Consider the following 25,537-nt stretch of genomic DNA (forward strand, 5'->3'; position numbering starts at 1 on the left):
CTACCTAAATGGTTCCTCCCGTATTCAGTTCTTTTGATTGTCAGCAGCACATCTCTGATTACACAGGGAAAATGTGCTGCATCTTTTATCCTGATGAACGATGGCCATCAGCCTACAAACAAGTGTTTGCTCGATTGTACGGGCCAGTTATCGGGAACCAGCATTCCTATGAACGTTCCCGATGTGCTGTCTAATAGGGTCCTAGGGATGAGACGAGAGATTGCCTATTGTGTTCAAAGCATCGCATCCCATCAAGAATAGGACATGGCTAGGTCCATGAGGTCCTCCAACGCTGACAGTACTTATTTGAAGAGTAGCCAGTGCCCTAGACAAATACTAATTAATAGGAGATCAATACGGTTTTTATACGCCCGTCCTGCTGGAGAAAGATGCACCAACTTTATTTAGAGATGCAGATCTTAATATAATTGCTGCATCTTCCCGCAGTCCATGCACCAGATGAGCTGCTGTAGATTTGTGCTATAAATTATAGCAGACTGCGGGAGGCCATGCTCCTTCCTTATAATCCCCAACCACTGGTTTAAAAAGAGCCATAGGCAATATAAAAACTCAAAGGTCACAACATTTTTGCACCGGTGATGCTTACGCAAAAATATGCAGCTTTTGATGCCAGAAAACGGGCACAAAGGCCACGATAAATCAGTCCCTACGTCATTTTTAGTCATGCATACAAGGGTCCATGACACTAAGATTGGGGTGCAGAGGCTTGCCACGTGGCCCCTAGCCTTACAGGGTCAGCATTGGAGACTTTATTTTATTAATGTCCCTGCTAGGTAGGAAAACAAAAATCCATTACTGACTCCTAACCCTCCAGAGTCACACCAAAGACCTCCCCCCTCCCCAAGAGCAAAATCACTCCCCCTGAGGGCAACTTGAGTTGTGGGCAGGCACAGAGATTTTAAGAACTTGACAACTCTGTACTAATTGCAGCATTTGCAGCCTGGAGGGTACGCCTTTCAAACATCAGACATGGTTAGGAATGTCATTAGATGGATGTAATCTTCTCTGCCTAGCACATTAACTGATCTTAATGTTCTCTTTAAATGTCTTCTAAATAATTTTCACTTCATCACATTGACTTCACAGGATAGATTAAGGCGTCAAGTTATTCACAGAACAAAGTATGATCTGTGATTGTTCCTTGACCTTCACTGGACAGAAGCGCTTGCACCCTCTAGTGGCCAAAAGGTTTAAAATGTATTTTCAAATGGGTTTTCAGGGATATAACATTCACGAGCAATCTGTGGGATAGGTCATCGTAGTGTCATCTGTGGTTGGACCTCCACTAACAAACAGAAAAACATGGACGCGGTACTTCGGCTGGTACTGCAGTAATCAATCCAGCGTCCAGTCTGGTATTGCAGCGCTGCTCCACTCCAGTGGTTGACTCTTTTAAAATGAATGAAGGATTTTAGATGTTTAATTCTGATTAGCGTCTACTAAATGGACAGTTTCAGGGTGAGTTTGAAGATGACATGGAGGAAGATTCATGTGACTTTGAGGTAACTGGGGGTCCTGTTGATTTCCTCTTAGGCTGTTTGATGTCGGGGGACAGCGATCAGAAAGGAAGAAGTGGATCCACTGTTTTGAAGACGTGACAGCGATCATTTTTTGTGTGGCCCTGAGTGGTTACGATCAGGTCCTTCACGAAGATGAGACCACGGTGAGTCTTCGAATTGACAAATGTTCCATTGAAAATATATTTTTCCTTCTTCATTCATACTCTATGTGTATGTGTACCGGCCTGAAAATCTGCACAGAAGACTGGAGCAGCGATCATGACCCCGGGGTGGGGCAGCGATCATGACCCCGGGGTGGGGCAGCGATCATGACCCCGGGGTGGAGCAGCGATCATGACCCCGGGGTGGAGCAGCGAACAGGACCCCGGGGTGGAGCAGCGAACAGGACCCCGGGGTGGAGCAGCGAACAGGACCCTGGGGTGGAGCAGCGATCATGACCCCGGGGTGGAGCAGCGAACAGGACCCCCCCGGGTGCTGCCTGTCCTATTATTTTTCTATTTGTAAATTTATTGAATTGAGATATGTGCAGCAATCAGGGGAATCAGATGATCTTTGCAATGTATTTAATATCTGTACACTTATTATTTATTGGGCATTGTCTCCCCTCGTCTTCACGTACCTTGAATCTTTACATTTCTGTTAGTCTATACATATATGGTGGTCTTCTCCCACCTTCGATTACTGTAATATCTTCCACAGTAACCTCCAGCTTACCAATATGTTGCCACTGACCAAACTAATTTATTAAGTTTAGTGGTTTGGGTTTTATGTGGGGGTGGTTGTATTTTCATTTGTTTTGTTTTTTTTAAGTCTACCGGTAAGTCTGTAGTATTTTAGTATTTTTAAATAAAAGTCTTAAACTGATTTCCAGTCCCCAAATAACTCCTTTTGCTTACACCATGGTCCATTCTTGAATCGGTATATTGCAGAGTATAACCTACAGTATAAAGAAATACCCCTCTGCCAACAATACTATTGTGCAATCGTTTAATAATATACAGTGGGTTTAATAATGCAGTGCGTCATTGATATTATACCTTAGTGTAATGCAAAAGTACATGTTGACCATTGAAATTTGTAGAAACCCCCAAGTAACGCACATAAGTGCCAGGAGAGAGAGAAACGCTCTTGGCTGCGGCTGGAATATTTGAAACAGCGGTTTCTAATTCAGACTTCCCCTTTAAAGGGGTTGTGCCATGGACTACTTTTCAAAATCCTTAAATGATTTTAATCAATTGCTCTAGCTCCCATTTCTCCTTTCCTTTTTTTTTTTCAGATTTACCTCACTTGCAGTTTTCTCTTACCTCCCATGCTTAAATCCTACTTCCTGATTTGTCATGTGTCTGCTGTCCCATCACGTCCCATACGATGTGTGCTGACATCAGCAGATAAGATGACACTAACCACGCCCCTTGTTCTTACCAATGACGCTTCCCACGTCCTACATGACAAGGCACCAATGCAGGACGTAGCCTATAGCAACTGAATATCAACATAGATTTGCCACAGGGTGCAATAATCACCTAATAAATTTACCATTTATCAAATTGCCCTTATTCTATTTGGGGCAAGTGATATAACAGCGGAATACATTTATATTAGTGGCACAGCCCCTTTAAATTGAATGTCCACCGATCCAAGTGCTAAGCTACTAAGCTCCCCCTAGTGGCAGCTACAGGAAGGCAGAATGTTATCTCATTTCTGTGGCTATACAGAGGGTTTGGAGCTTTGTAAAAGAAAGCAGAGCATTGATATATTATGGGATGAGTTAGCCCTGGACTTGGGACCTAAAAATGAAATGGTGGAATTCACGTTAAGAATAACCCTAACCTGACAGAATAATACACAGGACAATGGGTATAATGTAGCCACGAACAGCCAGAATGTCGGATTAATAAACCAAATATTTTTTTTAATTACCTTAAATTGTCTTTTGAAAGTGGCAGTGTTGGTTAGAAAGAAGAGAAAAGGTTTTTGTATTCCCTCGAAAGACTATGTAAATCGCTCAGGTTGAGGAGTGGACGGGCCCTGCATACCGATCTGGAATGTGGCCGGCCGCCAACTGATTCCTGCAGCATTTCCACTGCATGGACCTTGTGTGCCAGGACGGCCTGGCACGTAGCATTGTCTCGGACTCTCTAAATTTGGGCGTAATGTGCCTCATTATTTTGCTTGTCAAGATGAAAATGTAGTATTTCCCAAGGTCTGTACTTCACTCGTGTTGGGGTAGATGTCAAAATGAGCATACGGTATTTTTGACAAAAGCTTGACAACATTCAGAGCAAGTAACTCCTATTACTAAGGGTACTTTCACACTAGCGTTATTCTTTTCCGGTATTGAAATCCGGTAAAGGGTCTAAATACCGGAAACAAACGCATCAGTTTTGTCCTAATGCATTCTGAATGGAAAGCAATCCGTTCAGTATGCATCAGGATGTCTTCGGTGCCATCCTTCGTACGGTATTTGACCGGACAAAATACCGCAACATGATGCTGTATTTTTTTCTGGACAAAATACCGCACTTGCCGGATCCGGCATTAATTTCCATAGAGAGTTATTAATGCTGGATCCGTTACTAAGTGTTCCGGAAAATGCCACATCGCCGGATCCGGTTTTCCTGCCTGCGCATGCGGAGTCCTTTCTAGCTTTGAAAAAATTAAATACTGGATCCGTTATTCCGGAAGATACCGGAAAGACAGATTCGGTATTTCAATAAATAAGTCTAACGGATCCGGAAAAAAAAGATATCAGTTTGCATACGGATTCTAACAACGCTAGTGTGAAAATTGGCCTTAGCTGTTTTTCATAATGTATTAAAAATGTGCTGTTCAAACCCAAGCATCAGGTCAATGACAACAGTTTGTACATAGCAGTAATGCAGCACCTATAGGGCCCTTAGTTTATCTTTTAAAGGGAGTCTGTCATCACAGTTTCACCTTTTTAACCCTTCCCATAGCTTTCTAGCAGCATTACAGTTGATAAAAACGTTAACTTTATAAGCAATCGTGGACTTATAAAACTTGCGCATTAATTACTGTGATGCCTTACCAGGAATGGACATCGCAGTGCGCATACGCCGGCCGACGGACTCAGCGCGCAGGCGCGGGATCTCGGCGAGAGAAGAAGTAAGAGGATGGGCGGGCAGAGGGAAAGGATGGGCAGGCGGGGGGAAGCGACGATAAGGCTGAGCTGCCTGGGCACCTACGAGGTTGACGCCGCCCCTGGGCACTTGCGAGCCCTCATTTGCATATCCTATTAAGATGATTTTTGCCAGTTTTATAAGTCCACGATTGCTTATAAAGGTAACTTTTTTATCAACTGTAATGCTGCTAGAAAGCTATGGGAAGGGTTAAAAAGGTGAAACTGTGATGGCAGACTCCCTTTAACCCTTTCACGCCCGTTTTTAAAACTAGTTTTCTGCCCTAGTGACGTTAGATGCTTCTGTGCAAGTTGTAAAAAAGATTAGAAGGTGCTAATATAATAAAAAGGGGTTTTCAGACACGTATACCGATGACCTCAATGCTCCCGTGAGCTCTGCAGCCTTCTCCCTGCTCACCAAGCCCAGCGCCATTGGTATCGCAGCTCAGCCCCATTCACCGTGCCTAGGCCATATGACTAATGAATGTCTGTTATACATTCAAACAAAATGTCAGTCTTTGTGAGTGTTGTAGTAACTGAGGATAATGGGTCTGCAAAGGTAGGTACTTAACTCCTGCACTTAAACGCTATAGACACCTTTGGACTCTATATCTTTTTTTAAATGTTATGTTTCTTCCTAAATAAATTAAGCGACTTTCTAAATAGTCTTAATTTAAATTTTTCTTTATTTTGCTTCTGCAGATTGTAAGTTCTTCACCTAGCTGCCGAATCCAATATAAGGCCTGATGGACATGACCGTATCAGTTTTGAGGTCCGCAAATTGCGGATCCACAAAATACTGATGCAGGCCACGTGAAATCCACATTTTTTCTTCTGTGTGCTTTCCGCGTCCTCATCTCAGTGCGCAAAGGATAGAGCATGTCCTATACTGCTCTGCAAAATCCGGACCACAGACCCACTGAAGTCAGTGGATCGGCAAAAAAATATGAATCACACACACACACACACCGCAACCATATTTTGCGGACGGCAAAACGGATACAGTAGTGTGCATGAGGCCTACATCAGTCGGAGTGTTGCTTCTGTTACTGACAGCTCTCTCTGCTCTCCCATCTGTAAAGGACCCTTTACACAAGTCAAGAATCGCACAGATTATCGCTAACAAGCGTTCCTAATAACTCTCATCAGCGATGATCGGGCGATGTACATAGTCACTGGTAGCAGACCGTGCCATAAAAACACAATCTCCTGCCGGGAAACAAGTCCTTATGGGGAAGAGCGATGACCTTAGTGATCACTCCCTCCCATACTCTTGAGGAGAACGCTGCATGTAAGTGTAGCGATCTGCAGGTTGTCGGGAAGGAACGCAGCCTTCCCAACAATCTGCTGTAATATCGTCCCGTGTAAAGGGACCTTTAGTGCTTCAGATAGCAGCAGGGAAGTGGAGGAGGTTGTACGGGGGGGTTCAGAGTGTGTTAAGGGTAGGATGGCAGACAGCAGTACTTAAGGTAACAACTACCATAGTCTTTTAACGATGATAATGGATTCCACGTGATAATAGATAATATGTTTTGTTGTTCTCCACTGCTGGGATCGAGGCGCTTGAAAATGAACTGATTTTAGAGCAAATATGAAATTCCATTTGTAACTTTGCTTTCCTCCTGATCTCTATACGGCCGTGCACTCCTCCTCCCTGGTTCTGCATTATTCTAGGAAGGTGCATGGTTATAAACTACTGTGTTTCCAAACCTAAAAATATATGGTGGCTGTCCGGTTCGCTGACTGCCACTGACATCCTCTGTACGAGCAGATGCTACAAACGCAGGACCGAAGGTCCAAACAAAAAGGGTTGTGTATGTGATGTGATTTTTATGTTTTGTTCAACACATATGGCTTATTTTATAGATTCTTTTTGTATATTCCATAAGCAGCTTTTTTACAATTTGCAGAAGAAAGAATGTGAGTTTCTTGATACAGGTTTCCCTCTGCCATCCTCTTGTCCTGTTTATCTTGGATTATGTTGGATAAGTACTGGCAGGTCCTTTCGTCACTAACCGCACACCGTAACTGTTCCCAGCGTGGCCTTCCGCCTGGTGTTAATCTTAAGACTTTTTGGTTGCTTTGTGCCTCTTGTTCACTTGCTTTCTGTCCTCATGGTCCTGCTGGGGAGTAACTCGCACAGCCTGCACGGTGCTCTTTCTTCAAACACTTCTGCGTCTTCAGCACTTTTCTTCCTCTGCCGTCCAGCCTTTTCTAACACCGCTACTTATCCTGCAGACATTGAGAGGCCCTTCAGATTCAGCAGGTATGAAGCTTCCTTCATGTTTAGATAGCCGTACAGTAGAAGTCAAAGTGGGGGGTGCCCTGTCTTGAAGGACCTTGTCTTGCGCTCATAGCAGATGGCCTCATAGTCTGATTCTGCTTCTTTCTCTTCCTTTATTTCTGAGCTGTGTCTCGGTCTACTGGTTATATCATAACTTGTGTGAACTATCCCCTTGTAATCCATTAAAGGAAGCTGAAGACAAGGTTTTTCCCAGGTCACTCATCACCTGTCCAATTCTTAGTTAATCCCAAGGCCTGGATTAATGTTATCTTGTAGTATAAAGGATCTACCTGGCTACTCAACGCATGATGCATGCACTGAACTAGAAGAAACACACATCCACTAACATTATAGGTCATCCCCTATATTGCTCCTGCTTGGTCATGCTAGACCTATTTTGGGATTGGGAACATGCTAAATACTGAAATATAGAGAACACATGTCAGATATTCAGATAATGAGTTTTGGAAGAGCCACACTATAAATAGGTGCAGTGTATTGGGAAGAGAGACTCGGAGGGGAGTGTGGCTGGAGAGCATGGAGATAAGATGGCTGAAAACGTATGCACAGGATGAGTGTTGAAGGGCAATGTGAAGAACTTGAAATGAGGAGCCACAGAAATATTAGAGAAATCATGGTAAGGACCGTAGACGAGAAAGGTGCATGGCTACGGTGGAGTGGACATTGTGCAGTGTGTGAAAGATGGGAAGGGGCAGCGTGAGTGGTCACAGGAGTCCACAGGAGAGTGAGCAAATGTACATGAGTGTCTGTACACACTGGACAGCATGAGCACCAGAAGCCCACAGTGCAGAATAAGCATGTCGGGTCCATACGAGAAGGAGGTGGAGAGGGAAGACAAGTCAGAGTAGAAGGGGATAGACCATGGGGATCCTGGTCGATGTGCTGTGACACGACATTGCATGTGCAGATCCATCATACTGTGTAGTCATAGCTGTCCTCTCTGTGTGCACCCTGTGTACTCGGGGCAGAGCGGTTCTGAGCCTGGGTGACGCGCGGCTCTTGTTTGTGTTACAGAACAGAATGCATGAATCCCTCAAACTGTTTGACTCCATCTGTAACAACAAGTGGTTCCTTTACACTTCCATCATCCTGTTCCTGAATAAGAAAGATATCTTCCAGGACAAAATCGGAAAATCTCCACTTACTATCTGCTTTCCGGAATACACAGGTACACACGCTCCCACAGAAATGTCAGCCTACATTGCATTAATCATCACAGCCGTGGTGCTGCCGCCTTTACTGCCTGCAAAATGAATTGGCTCCAAACAGAAACTAAAAAATCTAGGTCACGTATTCCCTTAATGTGCCTCTAGGGCATGGAGAAGGCAGCCATTTTGTAGCCTTAGCTTACACCCTTAAGAATACTTTCTATAGGTGGACAATTACTTGCAAGGGTTCTTCTAAATATTGGCTGTGAATAATGTACAAACCTTACTGGGGAGCAAAACTTCCATACAGCGAGGGTCATTTGTGCACAAACCTTTGTGCATATGTGTTTAATTTTAAGGGGATGACCCACTTCACCTTGCATGGAACTGGCCCTGGTAAGTGCCCCATGGCAAGACTGAAACGTCATAGACAGTACAGTGCGAGATGTTAAGTCAACTCTTCCCATGGGTGTAAAAGCTAAGTGCCGTCCTACAAGGCCGCAGGCACCCCTGCTTGGACACTGGATGGCACTTGTTCATTAGTACAGTCTACCGCTTGACTACCCTGTTCTCAAAGGGGTTATCCCATGAATAATGTAAAAAATGAGTCCTATAGAATCTAGTACATGACAGCCTCTTTCTAAAGCTAGGACCAGCCCTGCACCTCACATGGATCCAGAGATCTCCTCATTCATTGCTCTGCTAGATTTATATCAAGCTGTAGGGCTATGTCCGTTCTTATGGTTATGTCCTTATGGTTATGTGACAGCTGAGCATGTCCTATCTCAGTGAGCAGGACAGAGAAATAAAAAAAAAAGAGCAAACAGCAGGTGGCGCTATACAGATAGATTTCATTAAATCTCGGCGACTAAATTGTTAATTACATGCAATTACAAAAGTATTCAGATCCAGGTGCTGGTTTGAAAACTGTAGAATATTTTTTATGGGAAAACCCCTTTAACAAGTGTACACAGCATGTTTACCCAGATTGCTGTGGGCCCTTCTGGAGTTTTTGTGTAGCTAGGTAGGACATAAAACATAAAAGGGGCATCTGTCAGCAGATCTCTCCCTATGACACCGACTGACCTGTTACATGGGCACTTGGCAGCTGAAGACATCCGTGTTGGTCCTATGTTCATATGTGTCCACATTGCTGAGAAAAATTATGTTTTGATATATGCAAATGAGGCTCTAGGAGCAACAGGGGCGTCGCCATTACACCTAGAGGTTCTGCTCTCTCTCTCTGCAAATGCTGCACCCTCTCCACTTTGACAGGCATGTGTTATGATGTTTTCACTGTCTGGCCCCATCAAACAAAGTGCAGAGAGAGCTGAGCCTCTAGGTGTAACGGTAACGCCCTCGTTGCTCCTAGAGGCTCATTTGCATGTATTAAACTTTATTTTTCTCAGCAATGTGGACACATATGAACATGGGACCAACACAGATGTCTTCAGCTGCCAAGTGCACATGCAAAAGATCAGCCAGTTCAATAGGGACATATCTTCTGACATTTTTATAACCTAGAATATCCTTTCATACTTTGTGGAGGGAAACCTTCAAGCCCTACAGATGAGACCGCCTTGACAGAATTTGGTAGACCTAGGTGTCCTTGTATAAACACACTAATATGGCAGTATGAGCATAAGCAGACTACATGCCGTAGATATACATATTGAAGACCTATACTTGGCTGCATAGTGACATACCCTTGATACACACCTCCCTTCACCACAGTAAAGTTAGTTGTGCACAGTATACTTTTCTCAAACATATATAAAATATTCCTGAATATGTAATGGACATGTGTATGAAGAATCCCGCTGCTCTCTCCTCTCTTGCAGGTCCTAACTCATTCACTGAGGGTGTAGCCTACATCCAACATCAATATGAGAGCCGGAACAAGTCTCCGAACAAGGAGATATACACGCACGTCACCTGCGCTACTGATACCAACAATATCCAGTTTGTGTTTGATGCTGTCACCGATGTCATCATTGCCAATAACTTGCGCGGTTGTGGCTTGTACTGATTTTGCTGTTTCTATGAAATGATTGCCTAACGGGCACCTCTATGGAGACTTGTGTTTATTGGTTTTCGGACACCTCCGGTTGCACCTTGTAATTTTTGTCTTATCGGTGCCATATTTATACACGCCCTAGAAGCCTATAGTGTTTGCCAGCTTAAGGCGTAAAACACTATTGCTTAGGGCATGTCACCCACCCACTGCGTACAGCTCAGATACCTTCACCCAGAGCCTATGTAGCACCTTATTGTTCAGGAGGGACTCAGTCTAAAGGCCTGTTTACATGAAGCAGCTGATGTACGAGCCTCCCATGAAGATAATGTTCATCAGTGACTAAAGCCATCATCCAGATTTTAACATTTCAGAAAGTTTCTGTCTCCGACCCGTAGTGTGCTATCTGAAGTATTGACGAACAATACGGCCAGTCTGTAACGTCTTCATGTAAATGGGTCTTTACAGTGCCTCAAATCTACCTATTTATCGACTGTGAGGGTGAAATGGGTAACTATATGTTCTATGCCTACATGTGCCTCGGGAATTGTGCCAACATGATCTCCATATCACATCAAACATGCTTTCTGAAGACCCTTTTTCCTATTAAATTAAGTGCCAAATAATACATTGGATTCAGTTCAATTGATTGATAGGTTCTTGCTCCAACGAGTTGTGCTCTAATCTAAATTTAGTGGTTCGTATCGATACCTGTGCTTGCACAAACCCCCTGCACACTTACAGGGGAGAAGATTGGGACAATGGATGGATGTTCCTATCTCTCCCCTCAGATATTGCTGCCAAATATGAATTTATTATAACTGTTTTTTTTTTTGTTTTTAATTTTGTGTGGAATTTCATGATACTCGTGAGATTCCGGCCTTGTGTATGTTAATAAAGTTTTAAAACACTAAAATATGAAGCGTCTGGTCTGTGTAGTAGTCGCGGCCTCTGTTAACTGGTAACGGATGATTGTTCTGCATATATTTCTTTTACTGCAACTGTAAGTACGAGACAAATGAGTGGACAGTATTTGTGATTGTGAGGGAGGGTGTAACTTGTCATTTTTATTATTATTTTTTTTTTTTTTTGTGAGGGATTGCTATACCATGTGGCTCCAAATAATCAGTCCTATCCACACCTTTCGGCATTTTGGAGATTGTGCTTGCAGTTACAGTGGCTCGTCCCATCCTACTAGAGCCGACGCTCTAATTTACCCAGATAGCTGCCTGAATTTTGTGACCTGCCATTGAAGAGGACTTGTCCCCTGTCCTGACATTTCTGTTTTAGTAACTACTTGAATCCCCTATGAAATAACAATTCTGGAGCATCTATTCTTATGACTCTGTTGTGCCATTCCTCAGTTATTCCTGCTTGAAGTTCAATAATAAATAGGTGTTACCGGTTGGGAAGGGGGGGTTGTTGGTAGGATGAGACAGGACCCATCAGTTGCACTGGATGTTTTACTGAAATAAGAAACCCCTCTTCTTCAAAAGAGAGGTCTTTAAGAGGACCTTTTATGGTTTGGTATTAATTGCGATAAATACCTTTTACTTGCGTGATATTTTAAAATATCGCTCCTGCGACCTCCCCCCCCCTATAGTTTTCGTGCTCAGTATGCTAATACGGAGCATCGGTACAGGGAGGAGGAGACACCAGGGTTTCTCAATGGACTTCTCCTTCTCCCTGGCTGTGCCGCGATCCAACCACATCAGAGAGCGTCACAGCCAGGATTGGATTGCGGCACAGCCAGGGAGAAGGAGACGTCTATTGAGAAACCCTGGTGTCTCCTCCTCCATGTACCGATGCTCAGTATTAGCATACTGAGCACGAAAACTATGATGGGGGGGGGGGGGGCGCAGGAGCGATATTTTTAAAAATCAGGCAGGGTGGCAGCATCAGCGGGGGGTGCCCCCCCAAGTAAAGGTATTTATCGCAATTAATACAAAACCATGAAAGGTCCTTTTTAATAGACACCTTTTTTTTTTTTCCTCTGTCAACCAGGAGCATCTCGGACTTGATTAGTCTGGGGTGTATCCACAGTCGCTGCATTGAAGCACAGCTGGTAAAGATGCTGACGGTGTCCCAAGCTGCAGAATGCTGCATGCTGATCAGTCAATAATGTCTTGGCACCCGCAGTGATCTCAATGATCTAGCTTTACTAGACAAGAACAATTATGGTTAAGAAGGCAGCTACAAAGGAAAGACTTCATATCATTTCAGGGGGGTTTGAGAGTTGACTCTTAAAGACCCCTTCCCCCTCAAAAAGTAAGAGTTTGTGGCTCTCCAGGTACCACCATAATGTCTACTGTGCCCAGAAAGTTATGACTTTCAATGGTACCTACAGCCACCCATCAATGATTGTACAAGATGCTATGCTTGTAGTTTACTGTGTGTTTGTATGTCTGCTTCATGATACACTGTAGAACTGGATAGGGTGATGAGCTGTTCACCAGTATCATGTTAACATTCACCATTGACCTGGTCTATATCATATTCACATTACTCATACTCAGAGTTGTTACTGCTGAATCAATATCTGCTCTTAAATAAAATGTATAGACTGTTTTCCTTGGGTAACAAAACGGAAGTGTCTCCTTCTTGGGTTGTACTCTGCTGCCGTTACATGAATATTACTGCTACTATTACATTATTGGCTCTTGGTGTATTACGTTGTCTCCATGCTACTTGGATCTTAATGCAAGATTATTCGAGGAAACTTAAGACTTTAGTAATGTTTTCCTTTTTCTTTATTTTACACTGGTAACCATTCCTCCCTCCTCAGCCTAACTCCTTTTCTCCTTTTCTTTCTGTCTTCCACCTCCTGTCTCTCCTCCCTCCTTGCTGCAGAACCGAATGCACGAATCTCTAATGCTCTTCGACTCCATTTGTAACAACAAGTTCTTCATTGACACATCGATCATCCTCTTCCTCAACAAGAAGGACCTGTTTGCCGAGAAGATCAAGAAGTCTCCTCTGACCATCTGCTTTCCCGAGTATACAGGTGAGGATTGTAGATTTACTATACAGGTGTGGGGTAGATTTACTATTGAAAATGTGCCCAAAAAACTGGCGTACATGTTTTGCACCACTGTTTTTACACCCTGTTTTTTAACCTTTTTATACCTCGGCATGGCTTGTTTCATGTGCCTGTTTCTGTAGTAAAACTACGCCAACTTATAGGTGGTGTAAACTTAGACTAGACAGTCTACAGATGCTGTATAAAATAAATGAAAAAAGAGGGAGCGTATGTTAAGTAGATTGAGGGAGTCAGGAGAGTTTTGTAGATTGGAAAATGCAGAGGAGTGGAGGGAAAGGAATGGGAAGGAAAAAGAGATGGGTAAAGAGGATAAGGTGGGTGGGGTGGGGGTGAAGGATGGGAAAGGATGTAGGGAAGAAAAGATTGTGAAGAGATCTGTGTGTGGATCTGGGAGGTGACAAGGGAGGGATGATGTAAGAGGTGTAGACGCCAAGGGATACCTAGTCTACAGATGCGCCAGATTTATCAGCCAGCATCAGCCCCTGTGATAAATCTGGTGCTTTTTTCAAACTCTAGTCTAAGTTTACACTGTCTTACTTTTAAAGGGCTTCTGTCACCCCACTAAACTCATTATTATTATTTTTTGTGTACTTATAATACCTATCCTGCGATATATCTATACATTGTTATTAATCATTTTCGTTCAGTAGATATGTCAAAAAACTTACTTTTATAATATGCTAATTACCTGTCTACCAGCAAGTAGGGCGTCTACTTGCTGGTAGCAGCCGCAAAAAACCGCCCCCTCCTCCTGTTGATTGACAGGGCCAGCCGCGATCTCCTCCTCCGGCCGGCCCTGTCAGTATTTCAAAAATCGCGCGCCTGTGTTGATTCGGCGCAGGCTCTCCTAGATAAGGAGGCTCGCCTCCTCAGCACTCCCTCAGTGCGCCTGCGCCGATGACGTCACTGAAAGAGAAGACGTCATCGGCGCAGGCGCACTGAGGGAGTGCTGAGGAGGCGAGCCTCCTTATCTAGGAGTGCCTGCGCCGAATCAACACAGGCGCGCGATTTTTTAAATGCTGACAGGGCCAGTTGGAGGAGGAGATCACGGCTGGCCCTGTCAATCAACAGGAGGAGGGGGCGGTTTTTTGCGGCTGCTACCAGCAAGTAGACGCCCTACTTGCTGGTAGACAGGTAATTAGCATATTATAAAAGTATGTTTTTTTACATATCTACAGAACGAAAATGATTAATAACATAATGTATAGATATAGCGCAGGATAGGGATTATAAGTACAGAAAAAAAAAATATGAGTTTAGTGGGGTGACAGAAGCCCTTTAAGGTTGAGTGAATTGACCTTCAGATCATAGATCCAAAGTCAATTTGTTCAAATACTTCGAATTTAATGCTGTCTCTAGGGAAGAAACATCCGAAGTCGATTCACATAAAACTTAGTTCCAATACTGTACGGAGCAGGAGCTCCATACAGTATTAGAATGTATTGGCGCCGAAGAGCCGAAGTTATTGCTTCGCACAGTGTCATAAATTAATTTGTACTGTGAAAAACTATTTTCCCAATTCGTTTTATGCGAAGTCGATTCGCTCATCCCTAGCTGTTTCCATACAGCATTAAAATGTATTGGCCCAGACTTTGGTGAATTACTACGGTATTTATATCTGCATACTTAAAAACGATTTAAAATGGCAATCCCAACTGGGCTTTGGTACTTGTTGGTACAGTATCAAAAGCCCACTTCAGATTGCTATTTTAAATAGTTTTTAAATGCGCAGATAGGAATTCACCGAAGTATCACGCGACTTTGGGTGAGACTAACTTTGGCTCCACAGAGCCAATGCATTTTAATGTTGTACGGAAACAGCATTAAAATGGAGGTGTTTTGAACGAATCTTCATTTAAGCCTATTACTTTTAGCCAGCATTAGCCTAGAAATACTGCAGTTCTGAAACTCGGACAAAATTTGGGCACACAAACTTTTTTGGGGCATGCGGGGAGAATAGGAGCAGTATTCATGTGCACTTTTGCCCCACCTATCTAATAGGTTACCTTGATTAAGGTGGTACATATAGGTGTGTGCGCTCCTCCTCCCACCGGTTGCTGTTGCACATAGAGGTAACTAGGAGCAACACACTATATGTGTGGGGTCTGCGCTCCTGAACTTAAATGCATAACGGCATAGGCAGTTTTAGCGTAGGACCCGCCTGAACTGAGACCACCTTGTCGCTTGGTAGGTGGGCTTAGATGTGTTTTGATCAAAATGTATTGACCAAGTGTCTCAGATTTTATCAATAGAGTGAGGGCTTAGTCCATATGTTATGCTTGCGTCTATTATTATAGTGCATTATTTTCTGTGATTTGTATAAATGTAGCCATGTACATCCGCAACATTCATTATCATATCGTGCAGGATGTTTTATATATTTCTTTCCGTGATTTGTTGACCTCTAATCAGACCTCAGATCAGAACCCCAATGTGCATAAGACCCCTAATCAGACCTGAGATCAGAACCCCAATGTGCATAAGACCCCTATTCAGACCTCAGATCAACCCCCATGTTAATCAGACCACAGTGCAGACAAAAAATAAAAATCAACTTACCTCTCCTGCTCCAGACCATGTGCAGCCGAGGAAGCCCAGGAAGCGGTGAGTACAGAGCCTGCATGGGGAGGGCTGTATTCACCGCTCCCCGTCCTCCTGTACTAATGAGCACTTTAATATTTGCCCCATAAGATGCACTGACCTTTTTCCCCACTTTAGGGGGTGGGGGTGCGTCTTATAGGATGAAAAATATGGTACGTACTCAGCACATCACCTAGTTTCTCCCTGTTGTCATCACACTTTGCAAATCCCCGAGGCTGTATACTTTTCTCTATAGCAGGATCAGGAATGCTCAGCAAAGCATGAAGAGATGTGATAAACCCTTTTAAAATCAGGTTTTTATTACACCACCTTTTCTGAAGAACAGTCAAATAGGGCAGCGCCAAAGACTGCCCATTAGTGCCGGTGACGTCACCGGGCTCACTGCTAGACAGATGCCTCCATCTAGCATACTGTGAGAAAGCCCGATATGTCACTGGTAGTGAAGAAAAAGCCCCTGCCCTGTGCGATGCAGGGCAAGGGAGGCATCGGAGAAAGAAATGCTCTGATGCTCCACTCATTCATGCTGAATGAGTAAAGAAGGGGTTATGTCCGGGTGCAGCCCTGAAGCCGGACAACCCCTTTAAATCAGCAGTTCTCTAAAAACTTTGATACCCCTTTTAGATGACCGGACAGTTGGGTTTATCTGTATTATACAATACCATTTCTAGATTTAGGAGAACCCATATGCTAATAGCTTGTATTGGGCCTCTGATGGACTAGAACAGTTACATTAGAAATGAACATAATGGGGGTAATTTAGACACCGGTCTTAATAACCCTTTATCTGGTGGTGGATCCGCCGAAGTTATGAAGAGCTGTAGGCCTCTCCATAACTTCGGTGTATCTACCGCTGCTTCTAAAAGTACAGCTTCTTTGCCGTCTTACATTTAGACCATTTTCTATGCCTAAAACAGGCGTACAAAATGATAAATGAGATAGGCCTACCGGCCCATCCCCGCCACGCCCACTTTTTCAGACCTGGCGTAAGCGTGGAAAAGTCACAGATTGCAATGCAAATATAGGCGTATTTCTGGATAATAAATGACCCCCAATATTTAGGCATAAATAGGTGGAACTAAGACCGGTGGTACACAGGGCAGTGGCTTCAGAATGCACTAACCCCATCTGGACAATTTAGGCGCAGCCGCTGCTGAAGGATGCACCTAATTTAAGACTAGGCCTGCGCCTTCGAGGGATGCACTTAGTTTCACGGTGCTCCCTATGATCCTTGCCAGACTGGAAGTGAACTGTTCTTGGTCATCAGACCGCTGTAGCCAATCCATAGCCTCAGGGGTCACACTTGGAAGAACGGCACGGCACTGCTGAGCTGTGAGACCGCCGTGGCATTTCACATTGTCATAGGTGAAAGGTGTGATATGGAATTTCACAGAATTGCTGCTGGTCTTGTAAGCATTACTGGTACAAAGGCAAATAGCCTGTAGACAGATGTACAGTCGTGGGCAAAAATTTTGAGAATGACACAAATATTAGTTTTCACAAAGTTTGCTGCTAAACTGCTTTTAGATCTTTGTTTCAGTTGTTTCTGTGATGTAGTGATATATAATTACACGCACTTCATACGTTTCAAAGGCTTTTATCGACAATTACATGACATTTATGCAAAGAGTCAGTATTTGCAGCGTTGGCCCTTCTTTTACAGGACCTCTGCAATTCGACTGGGCATGTTCTCAATCAACTTCTGGGCCAATTCCTGACTGATAGCAACCCATTCTTTCATAATCACTCCTTGGAGTTTGTCAGAATTAGTGGGTTTTTGTTTGTCCACCCGCCTCTTGAGGATTGACCACAAGTTCTCAATGGGATTAAGATCTGGGGAGTTTCCAGGCCATGGACCCAAAATGTCAACGTTTTGGTCCCCGAGCCCCTCAGTTATCACTTTTGCCTTATGGCATGGTGCTCCATCGTGCTGGAAAATGCATTGTTCTTCACAAAACTGTTGTTGGATTGTTGGAAGAAGTTGCTGTTGGAGGGTGTTTTGGTACCATTCTTTATTCATGGCTGTGTTTTTAGGCAAAATTGTGAGTGAGCCCACTCCCTTGGATGAGAAGCAACCCCACACATGAATAGTCTCAGGATGCTTTACTGTTGGCATGACACAGGACTGATGGTAGCGCTCACCTTTTCTTCTCCGGACAAGCCTTTTTCCAGATGCCCCAAACAATCGGAAAGAGGCTTCATCGGAGAATATGACTTTGCCCCAGTCCTCAGCAGTCCATTCACCATACTTTCTGCAGAAGATCAATCTGTCCCTGATGGGTTTTTTTTGGAGAGAAGTGGCTTCTTTGCTGCCCTTCTTGACACCAGGCCATCTTCCAAAAGTCTTCGCCTCACTGTGCGTGCAGATGCGCTCACACCTGCCTGCTGCCATTCCTGAGCAAGCTCTGCACTGGTGGCACTCCGATCCCGCAGCTGAATCCTCTTTAGGAGACGATCCTGGCGCTTGCTGGACTTTCTTGGATGCCCTGAAGCCTTCTTAACAAGAATTGAACCTCTTTCCTTGAAGTTCTTGATGATCCTATAAATTGTTGATTGAGGTGCAATCTTAGTAGCCACAATATCCTTGCCTGTGAAGCCATTTTTATGCAGCGCAATGATGGCTGCACGCGTTTCTTTGCAGGTCACCATGGTTAACAATGGAAGAACAATGATTTCAAGCATCACCCTCTTAACATGTCAAGTCTGCCATTTTAACCCAATCAGCCTGACATAATGATCTCCAGCCTTGTGCTCGTCAACATTCTCACCTGAGTTAACAAGACGATTACTGAAATGATCTCAGCAGGTCCTTTAATGACAGCAATGAAATGCAGTGGAAAGGTTTTTTTGGGATTAAGTTAATTTTCATGGCAAAGAAGGACTATGCAATTCATCTGATCACTCTTCATAACATTCTGGAGTATATGCAAATTGCTATTAAAAAAACGTAAGCAGCAACTTTTCCAATTTCCAATATTTATGTAATTCTCAAAACTTTTGGCCACGACTGTACACTGTAACAGGCCGTAGCCTGTAGACAGATGTGCACTGTAACAGGCCGTATGTAGCCTGTAGACAGATGTGCACTGTAACAGGCCGTACAAAGCAACTTATTAGAAGAACCTCATTCGCTCACTTTAAGGATTATTTCCCTTCCCCTCTACACATTATCCTGTAAAATATTTTTAAATCCAGGAATGGATCAGACTTTCCGCTGGCTGAAGGCAAAGCACTTAGTGACCCAGGTCCAAGTCTTTCACTACAGCATATGGATACAGTGCTAGGTATACCTCCATGTAGGAAAGTTATTTCATGTATCTTTTTGGAGCAGTATCTACCATTACATGTTAATGAATGTTACTGTTCTCTTAGGTCTTCCCAGTTTTACACTTGTGCTTCAGAGCCTCTCTTCTTACTGTAAGCTAGGAAAGGAAGTTTTGCCCATTAGTCTGCCATTATAATGCTACGTTCACATATGTGTTTACAAATCTGGCACTCTGTCCCAGAGTTCACCATAATAAAATAATTATAATAATGCCATGCACGGACAGATCCTCATTGACTATAGTGGGATTTGGTGAGGATCTGGGCTGCATTCCTGCATAAATCTCAGGTTTCAGACGGACAAAAATTCATGCATGCCTGACTATTTGTCCGTCTGAGAGCCGGCATTTTTCTGGTTTTCTACCGTATCCCATTATAGTCCGTGGGGATCTGATCATGCATGGGGCATGGCATTATCCGGCTGGGCCAGATCCAGTAAACTCCAGTAGGCTTTTCATCTGCTGGGTTTGTAAATGCATATGTGAATGTACCCTAAGAGATTTTGAGATCTATATGTCCACAGCTTCTATGCAGACCTTTGTCTCCATGGTGACAGACTACAAACACACCCTGTGTAGTCTGATGCTGTAGAGTTACTTTCTTTTACCCTTATATCTAGTTAATGTAGTTACTTTTATGCTGTTCAAAAGCACAGGGCAGATGAAAGGGAGTATGACTGCAGTATCAGACTACAAAGGGCATGTTGCATAGGGGCTGTGGACACAAAGTGGCAAACCTTAAAAGGGTTGTCCAGCTTTTTGGAAGCTCTTAAAATTCCCCCCCTGTCAGACCTTTGGAGACGAGCACACTTGCCTGATCCCCGCCGCTCAGTTCTGGCTCCTTCAATCTAATGCTTTGTTTGCGGTGCTCCAGTCCTTGTATGTAAACGTCTGTCACGGACAGGGGTTGTGTGCACTGCTGCAGCCAATGACTGACTGCAGTGGTGATGTGTCCCACAAGTGGCACATGACCCAGTGACATGCCACTTGGGGGACACGTCTCCGCTAAGGTCAGTGATTGGCAACACCAGCACACGTGACCCCATCCATGCTGGAAGCTTACATGTGGGGAACAGAGCATGGCAAAGAGAGCAGTGGCCCGAGGGAGGGGGTCTAAAAGCTTATAAGGAGCTGGACAAAAGCCCAGTAATGCTGGAACATAGCTGTGGGGGACTGGTGATGTCAGTATTTAAATTTTTATTTTATTTTTTTTATCCCATTCTGAGACATGTGACAAAATATTTTTCCTGATGGACCCCTTTAACATTTTATGACCAGGCACTTTCTTTTTGTGATTTAGCAAATATAGTGGTTTAGCGGCCCTAACTCTATTTGTAGCGTTACCAAAATCATTTTTGTAACCTTTTTATGCAAGACACAGGGCTCTTCAACCCTTTAAGGACCGGGCCTTTTGAGATGTCTGAGCTAGCGGACGAATTCTCGCGCATGCGCCGTGCGCGGCTGTATTCGGCGCATTTGAGACGTCTGAGCTGGGAGCAGACATTCAATGCGCATGCGCCGAATACAGCCGCGCACGGCGCATGCGCGAGAATTCGTCCGCTGCGTCACACGGAGGATCGCATTCAGCAGGACATGGGCGGGCTGGAGGGACGCGCTGGGCGGCGACTGTTTATGAAGGTAGACGGAGCCTCTAGGTGCTTTAGACGCCCACATAGCACCTAGAGGCTCATTAGCATATTTATTAAAGTTCGTTTTTTAGCAAAACCGCTGCCCCACAAGCGATTATAGTAGGATGGTTGGCCAGAGCAGACACTAGCAGATCGCTAGTGTCTGACAGCTAATTATGTGATACAAAGTGATAGAAACCCTTTAAGGATCAGACTGATTTTTGCAAATCTGACGTGTCACTTTATGTGGTGATAACTTTTACTTATATAGGCCATTCTGAGATTTTCTCGTCACATATTGTACTTCATGACAGTGGTAAATTTGAATCAAAATATTTCATTTTTATTTATAAAAAAAATACCAAATTTAGCAACATTTTTGAAAAATGTGCAACTTTTCAAATTTCAATTTCTCTGCTTTTAAAACAGATAGTAATACCTCCTAAAATTATTACCGTAATTTACATTCCCCATATGTCTACTTCATGTTTGGATCATTTTGTGAATGCCATATTTTCTGGGGACGTTAGAAGGTTTAGAAGAAAATCTTGAAATTTTTCTGAAAATTTCCAAAACCCACTTTTTAAAGACCAGTTCAGGTCTGAAGTCACTTTGTGAGTCTTACATAATAAAAAAAACCACCCAAAAATGACCCCATTTTAGAAACTACACCCCACACGGCAGGGCGCAGAAGGAAAGGAATGCCATATGGTTTTTGGAAGGCAGATTTTGATGGACTGGTTTTTTGACACCATGTCCCATTTGAAGCCCCCTAATGCACCCATAGAGTAGAAACTCCAAAAAAGTTACCCCATTTTAGAAACTACACCCCTCAAGGTATTAAAAACTGATTTTACAAACGTTGTTAACCCTTAAGGTGTTCCACAAGAATTACTGGAAAATGGAGATGAAATTTCAGAATTTCACTTTTTTGGCAGATTTTCCATTGTAATCATTTTTTTTCCACTAACAAAGCCAGGATTAACAGCCAAACTAAACTCAATATTTATTGCCCTGATTCTGTCGTTTACAGAAACACCCCATATGTGGTCAAAAACTGCTGTATGGCCACACGGCAGTCCGCAGAAGGAAAGGAACGCCATATGAGGGCAGATTACCCTGGGATAATTTTAACTTGCCATGTCACATTTGAAGACCCCCTGATGCCCCTCTAGAGTAGAAACTACAAAAAAGTGACCCCATTTTGGAAACTACGGGATAAAGTGGCAGTTTTGTTATTTTAGGGTACAGAAGATTTTTGGTTGCTCTTTATTACACTTTTTGTGAGGCAAGGATACAAAAAAATAGCTGTTTTGCCACTGTTTTTATTTTTTGTTATTTACAGTGTTCATCTGACAGGTTAGATCATGAGCTATTTTTATAGAGCAGTTTTTTACGGACGCGACAATACCAAATATTGTTTGTTTCAGTTTTACATAATAAAGCATTTTTGAAAAAAAATGATTTTTTTTTTTGAGTCTCCATATTCTGAAAGCCATAATTATTTTCAGTATGAGATGACAGTTTGATTTGTACAATTTTGGGGTGCATATGACTTTTTGATCGCTTGCTATTACACTTTTTGTGATGTAAGGTGACAAAATGGCTTTTTGACACTGTTTTTATTTTTTTTACAGTGTTTACCTGAGGGGTTCAATCATTTGATATTTTTATAGAAAAGGTTGTTATGGACGCGGCGATACCTAATATGTATACTTTTTATTTATTTATTTTAGTTTTATACACTAATATCATTTTTGAAACAAAAAGAAAATCATGTTTTAGTGTCACCATAGTCTGAGAGCCATAGTTTTATTTTTTAGGCGATTCTCTTAGGTAGGGTATCATTTTTGCGGGATGAGATGACTGTTTGGTACAATTTTGGGGTGCATATGACTTTTTGATCACTTGCTATTACACTTTTTGTGATGTAAGGTGACAAAAAGGCTTTTTTACACTTTTTTTTGTGGTGTTCACGTAAGGTGTTAAATCATGTGATAATTTTATAGAGCCGGTCGATACCTAATATGTATACTTTTTTATTTACGTTTTATCTTTTTTGAAACAAAAAAAAAAAATTGTTTTAGTCTCTATAGTCTGAGAGCCATAGTTTTTTAATTTTTTGGGCGATTATCCTATGTAGGGGCTCATTTTTTGCGGGATGAGGTGACGGTTAGATTGTTTTTTTGGGGGCATACGCCTTTTTGATCGCTTGGTGTTGCACTTTTAGTGTCAATTTCAGTGTCAAAAATAAAAACTGTAAAAAAAAAAAAAGCTATTTTTGTCACCAAAATGGCTCAATGGCTTTTTTTTCTACAGTTTTTATTTTTTATGGTGTCTATCGGACGGGGTGGATCATGTGATATATTTATAGAGCCGGTCGTTACGGACGCGGCGATAACGAATTTGTGCGGTTTTTCTTTTTGTTCTACTTTTCAGGGGAAAGGGGCGTTTTTTTTGTTTGTTTTTTTACTTGAAACTTTATTTTTTTTATTCAAAACACTTTTTATTTATTTTATATTTCTTTACTTTATTCCTGTCCCACTCTGGGACTTAAACTTTTGGGGGTCTGATCCCCTCTGCAATGCATTACAATACATCTGTATTGTAATCCATTGCCTGTTCGTGTATTACAGTGAGTAGTACACAAACAGGTTGCCTAGGAGACCCAGCCTTAGGCTGGATCTCCTCGGCACCCGTAGAAGGCAGGTCCCGATGCCGTGCAAGGCATTAGGCAGCCTCTGCATGGCATCGGGCTGCCTTGTCACGCATCCGGTCCCCGCCACGGCAGCATGGGGCCTCTATGCGCTGCTTCACCCGCCACAAACCACTTCTATGTTGCGGTCAGCGCGGACCGCAGCATAGAAGGGGTTAATCCACCGGCATCGCTGTAAACAGTGATGCCGGAAGATACAGCAGGGGCCCGGCTATCAGGGACTGCCGGACCCCTGCAGTGATCTGGGGCGCACCGCTCCGGTGCTGCCCGATCATCCCGCCGTGCATGTACGGTGGAATGCATCCCCCACCGTACATGCACGGCGTTCTGCGTTAAGGGTTTAATAGTAGATAGAATATATTTATTTTTCCATTTTATTTAGGAAATATTGATCAAAAATGTTTTTTTTTTTTTTTTTTTTATTTAAAACACATGTCCAGTCACTGAATATTTTCCCATAAAACTATTCATCAATATGCTCAGCTCCTCCTGCTCTATAACATGCTGCCTGCAGATTGCACTGCATTTCATGGTGACAGGTCCCCTTTAAAGTTGCAAAATTGACACTGAAATTAATATTGAAATGGGTTCCCTATTTTGTGTCATTTTAATAATAACAGTCTCATGGCGATTGTTTCAGTTGGCATGTTTTTTTTTTTTTTCTTATTGTTGTACTTATATTTATTTCTATTTCATTTTTTTTTTACTTTTGAACATATTTTTGCCCCCTCTTGGGGACATATACTTATTTTTTTTCCTGTTTTGCACTCTTCCACTGAGACATCCATAGGAGCCCCAATTACAGATGGGTAATTTTACTCAGGTGAGGCTGATCTGGGTCTGCTATGCCTGAGAACACTGTGCAATCATATGATTGCTGGGAATAATAGAAGCAACATAGCTGTTTCCTGTATTTACTGCATAGCACTCAGTGCTATATAGCTAGTAGAGGAGAATGCAGAATGGTACTATTCTGCTAATGTGTTCTCCACGGGGTCCTCGGTGGACCCAACCTACTCCTGCTAGACTGGTCTTTAATCTTGCACCCTACATGTACACCACTTTAGACTAAAGCCTACCACAACACAACATACAATGTACCATGTGTGGTCATAAGCAGATATAAGGTGTTGTCAGGCCTTGGTGTTGACAACTCTTGGGGTCCCAACCTGTGCCCTTGAAAAAAAATACCCCACTTCTCTATCTGTGGTCCCACCGCTGTCCTGTTCCTGGGAAGCAGTTTGGTCCTGTGATCACTGTGGCCAGTCACAGACCTTGATGGTCACAGCTTTGATGTAGCATTAAAGCTGCTGAAGACTGTGATTGGTCCAGCAGTAACAGGACCAAGCCGCTTGCTGGTTCCACAGTGACAGGACTACAGACAGGTGAGGGAGGTTTTTAACAGGACCCCAGGACTTTTAAGCACTAAGACAACCCCTTTAATCTTTGGTTTGATGTACTGGCCCAATAACTGAAATGTTTGAGGAAGCAGATATGACTAGTTCATACAGTAAATTTATATTATCTATCCTAAATGCTACAGTTGCAAGAAAACGTATGTGAACCCTTTGGAATGATATGGATTTCTGCACAAATTGGTCATAAAATGTGATCTGATCTTCATCTAAGTCACAACAATAGACAATCAGTCTGCTTAAACTAATAACACACAAAGAATTAAATGTTACCATGTTTTTATTGAACACACCATGTAAACATTCACAGTGCAGGTGGATAAAGTATGTGAACCCTTGGATTTAATAACTGGTTGAACCTCCTTTGGCAGCAATAACTTCAACTAAACGTTTCCTGTAGTTGCAGATCAGACGTGCACAACGGTCAGGAGTAATTCTTGACCATTCCTCTTTACAGAACGGTTTCAGTTCAGCAATATTCTTGGGATGTCTGGTGTGAATTGCTTTCTTGAGGTCATGCCACAGCATCTCAATCGGGTTGAGGTCAGGACTCTGACTGGGCCACTCCAGAAGTTCTTCTGTTTAAGCCATTCTGTTGTTGATTTACTTCTATGCTTTGGGTCGTCGTCCTGTTGCAACACGCATCTTCTGTTGAGCTTCAGCTGGTGGA

The 25,537-nt window shown here is 43.0% G+C and overlaps 1 protein-coding gene and 1 long non-coding RNA gene across 3 annotated transcripts in view; one reads left to right on the forward strand and one right to left on the reverse strand.

Moving 5' to 3' along the window:
• The window catches only part of GNAO1 (G protein subunit alpha o1), a 183,038-nt gene that overhangs the window by 150,246 nt on the left and 7,255 nt on the right, over window positions 1–25,537 (forward strand). The window contains exons 6-8 of one of the 2 annotated variants that reach the window (XM_040409357.1): window positions 1,555–1,684; window positions 8,000–8,153; window positions 9,975–11,072. In XM_040409357.1, coding sequence (XP_040265291.1) covers window positions 1,555–1,684; window positions 8,000–8,153; window positions 9,975–10,162 — 472 coding nt within the window. In that variant the 3' untranslated portion in view covers window positions 10,163–11,072. Of the gene's footprint in view, window positions 1–1,554; window positions 1,685–7,999; window positions 8,154–9,974; window positions 11,073–12,997; window positions 13,152–25,537 lie in introns of those variants that run through there. The other variant, XM_040409358.1, reaches the window with a different exon arrangement.
• On the reverse strand, window positions 1,517–17,352 carry LOC120980324. The gene is made up of 3 exons (XR_005774504.1): window positions 17,233–17,352; window positions 8,226–8,228; window positions 1,517–1,527 (listed from the first exon to the last, which is right to left on the reverse strand). It is a non-coding gene; the product is annotated as an uncharacterized LOC120980324 (long non-coding RNA).

This window comes from Bufo bufo, chromosome 10, assembly GCF_905171765.1.
Source record: "Bufo bufo chromosome 10, aBufBuf1.1, whole genome shotgun sequence".
NCBI lineage: Eukaryota > Metazoa > Chordata > Amphibia > Anura > Bufonidae > Bufo > Bufo bufo.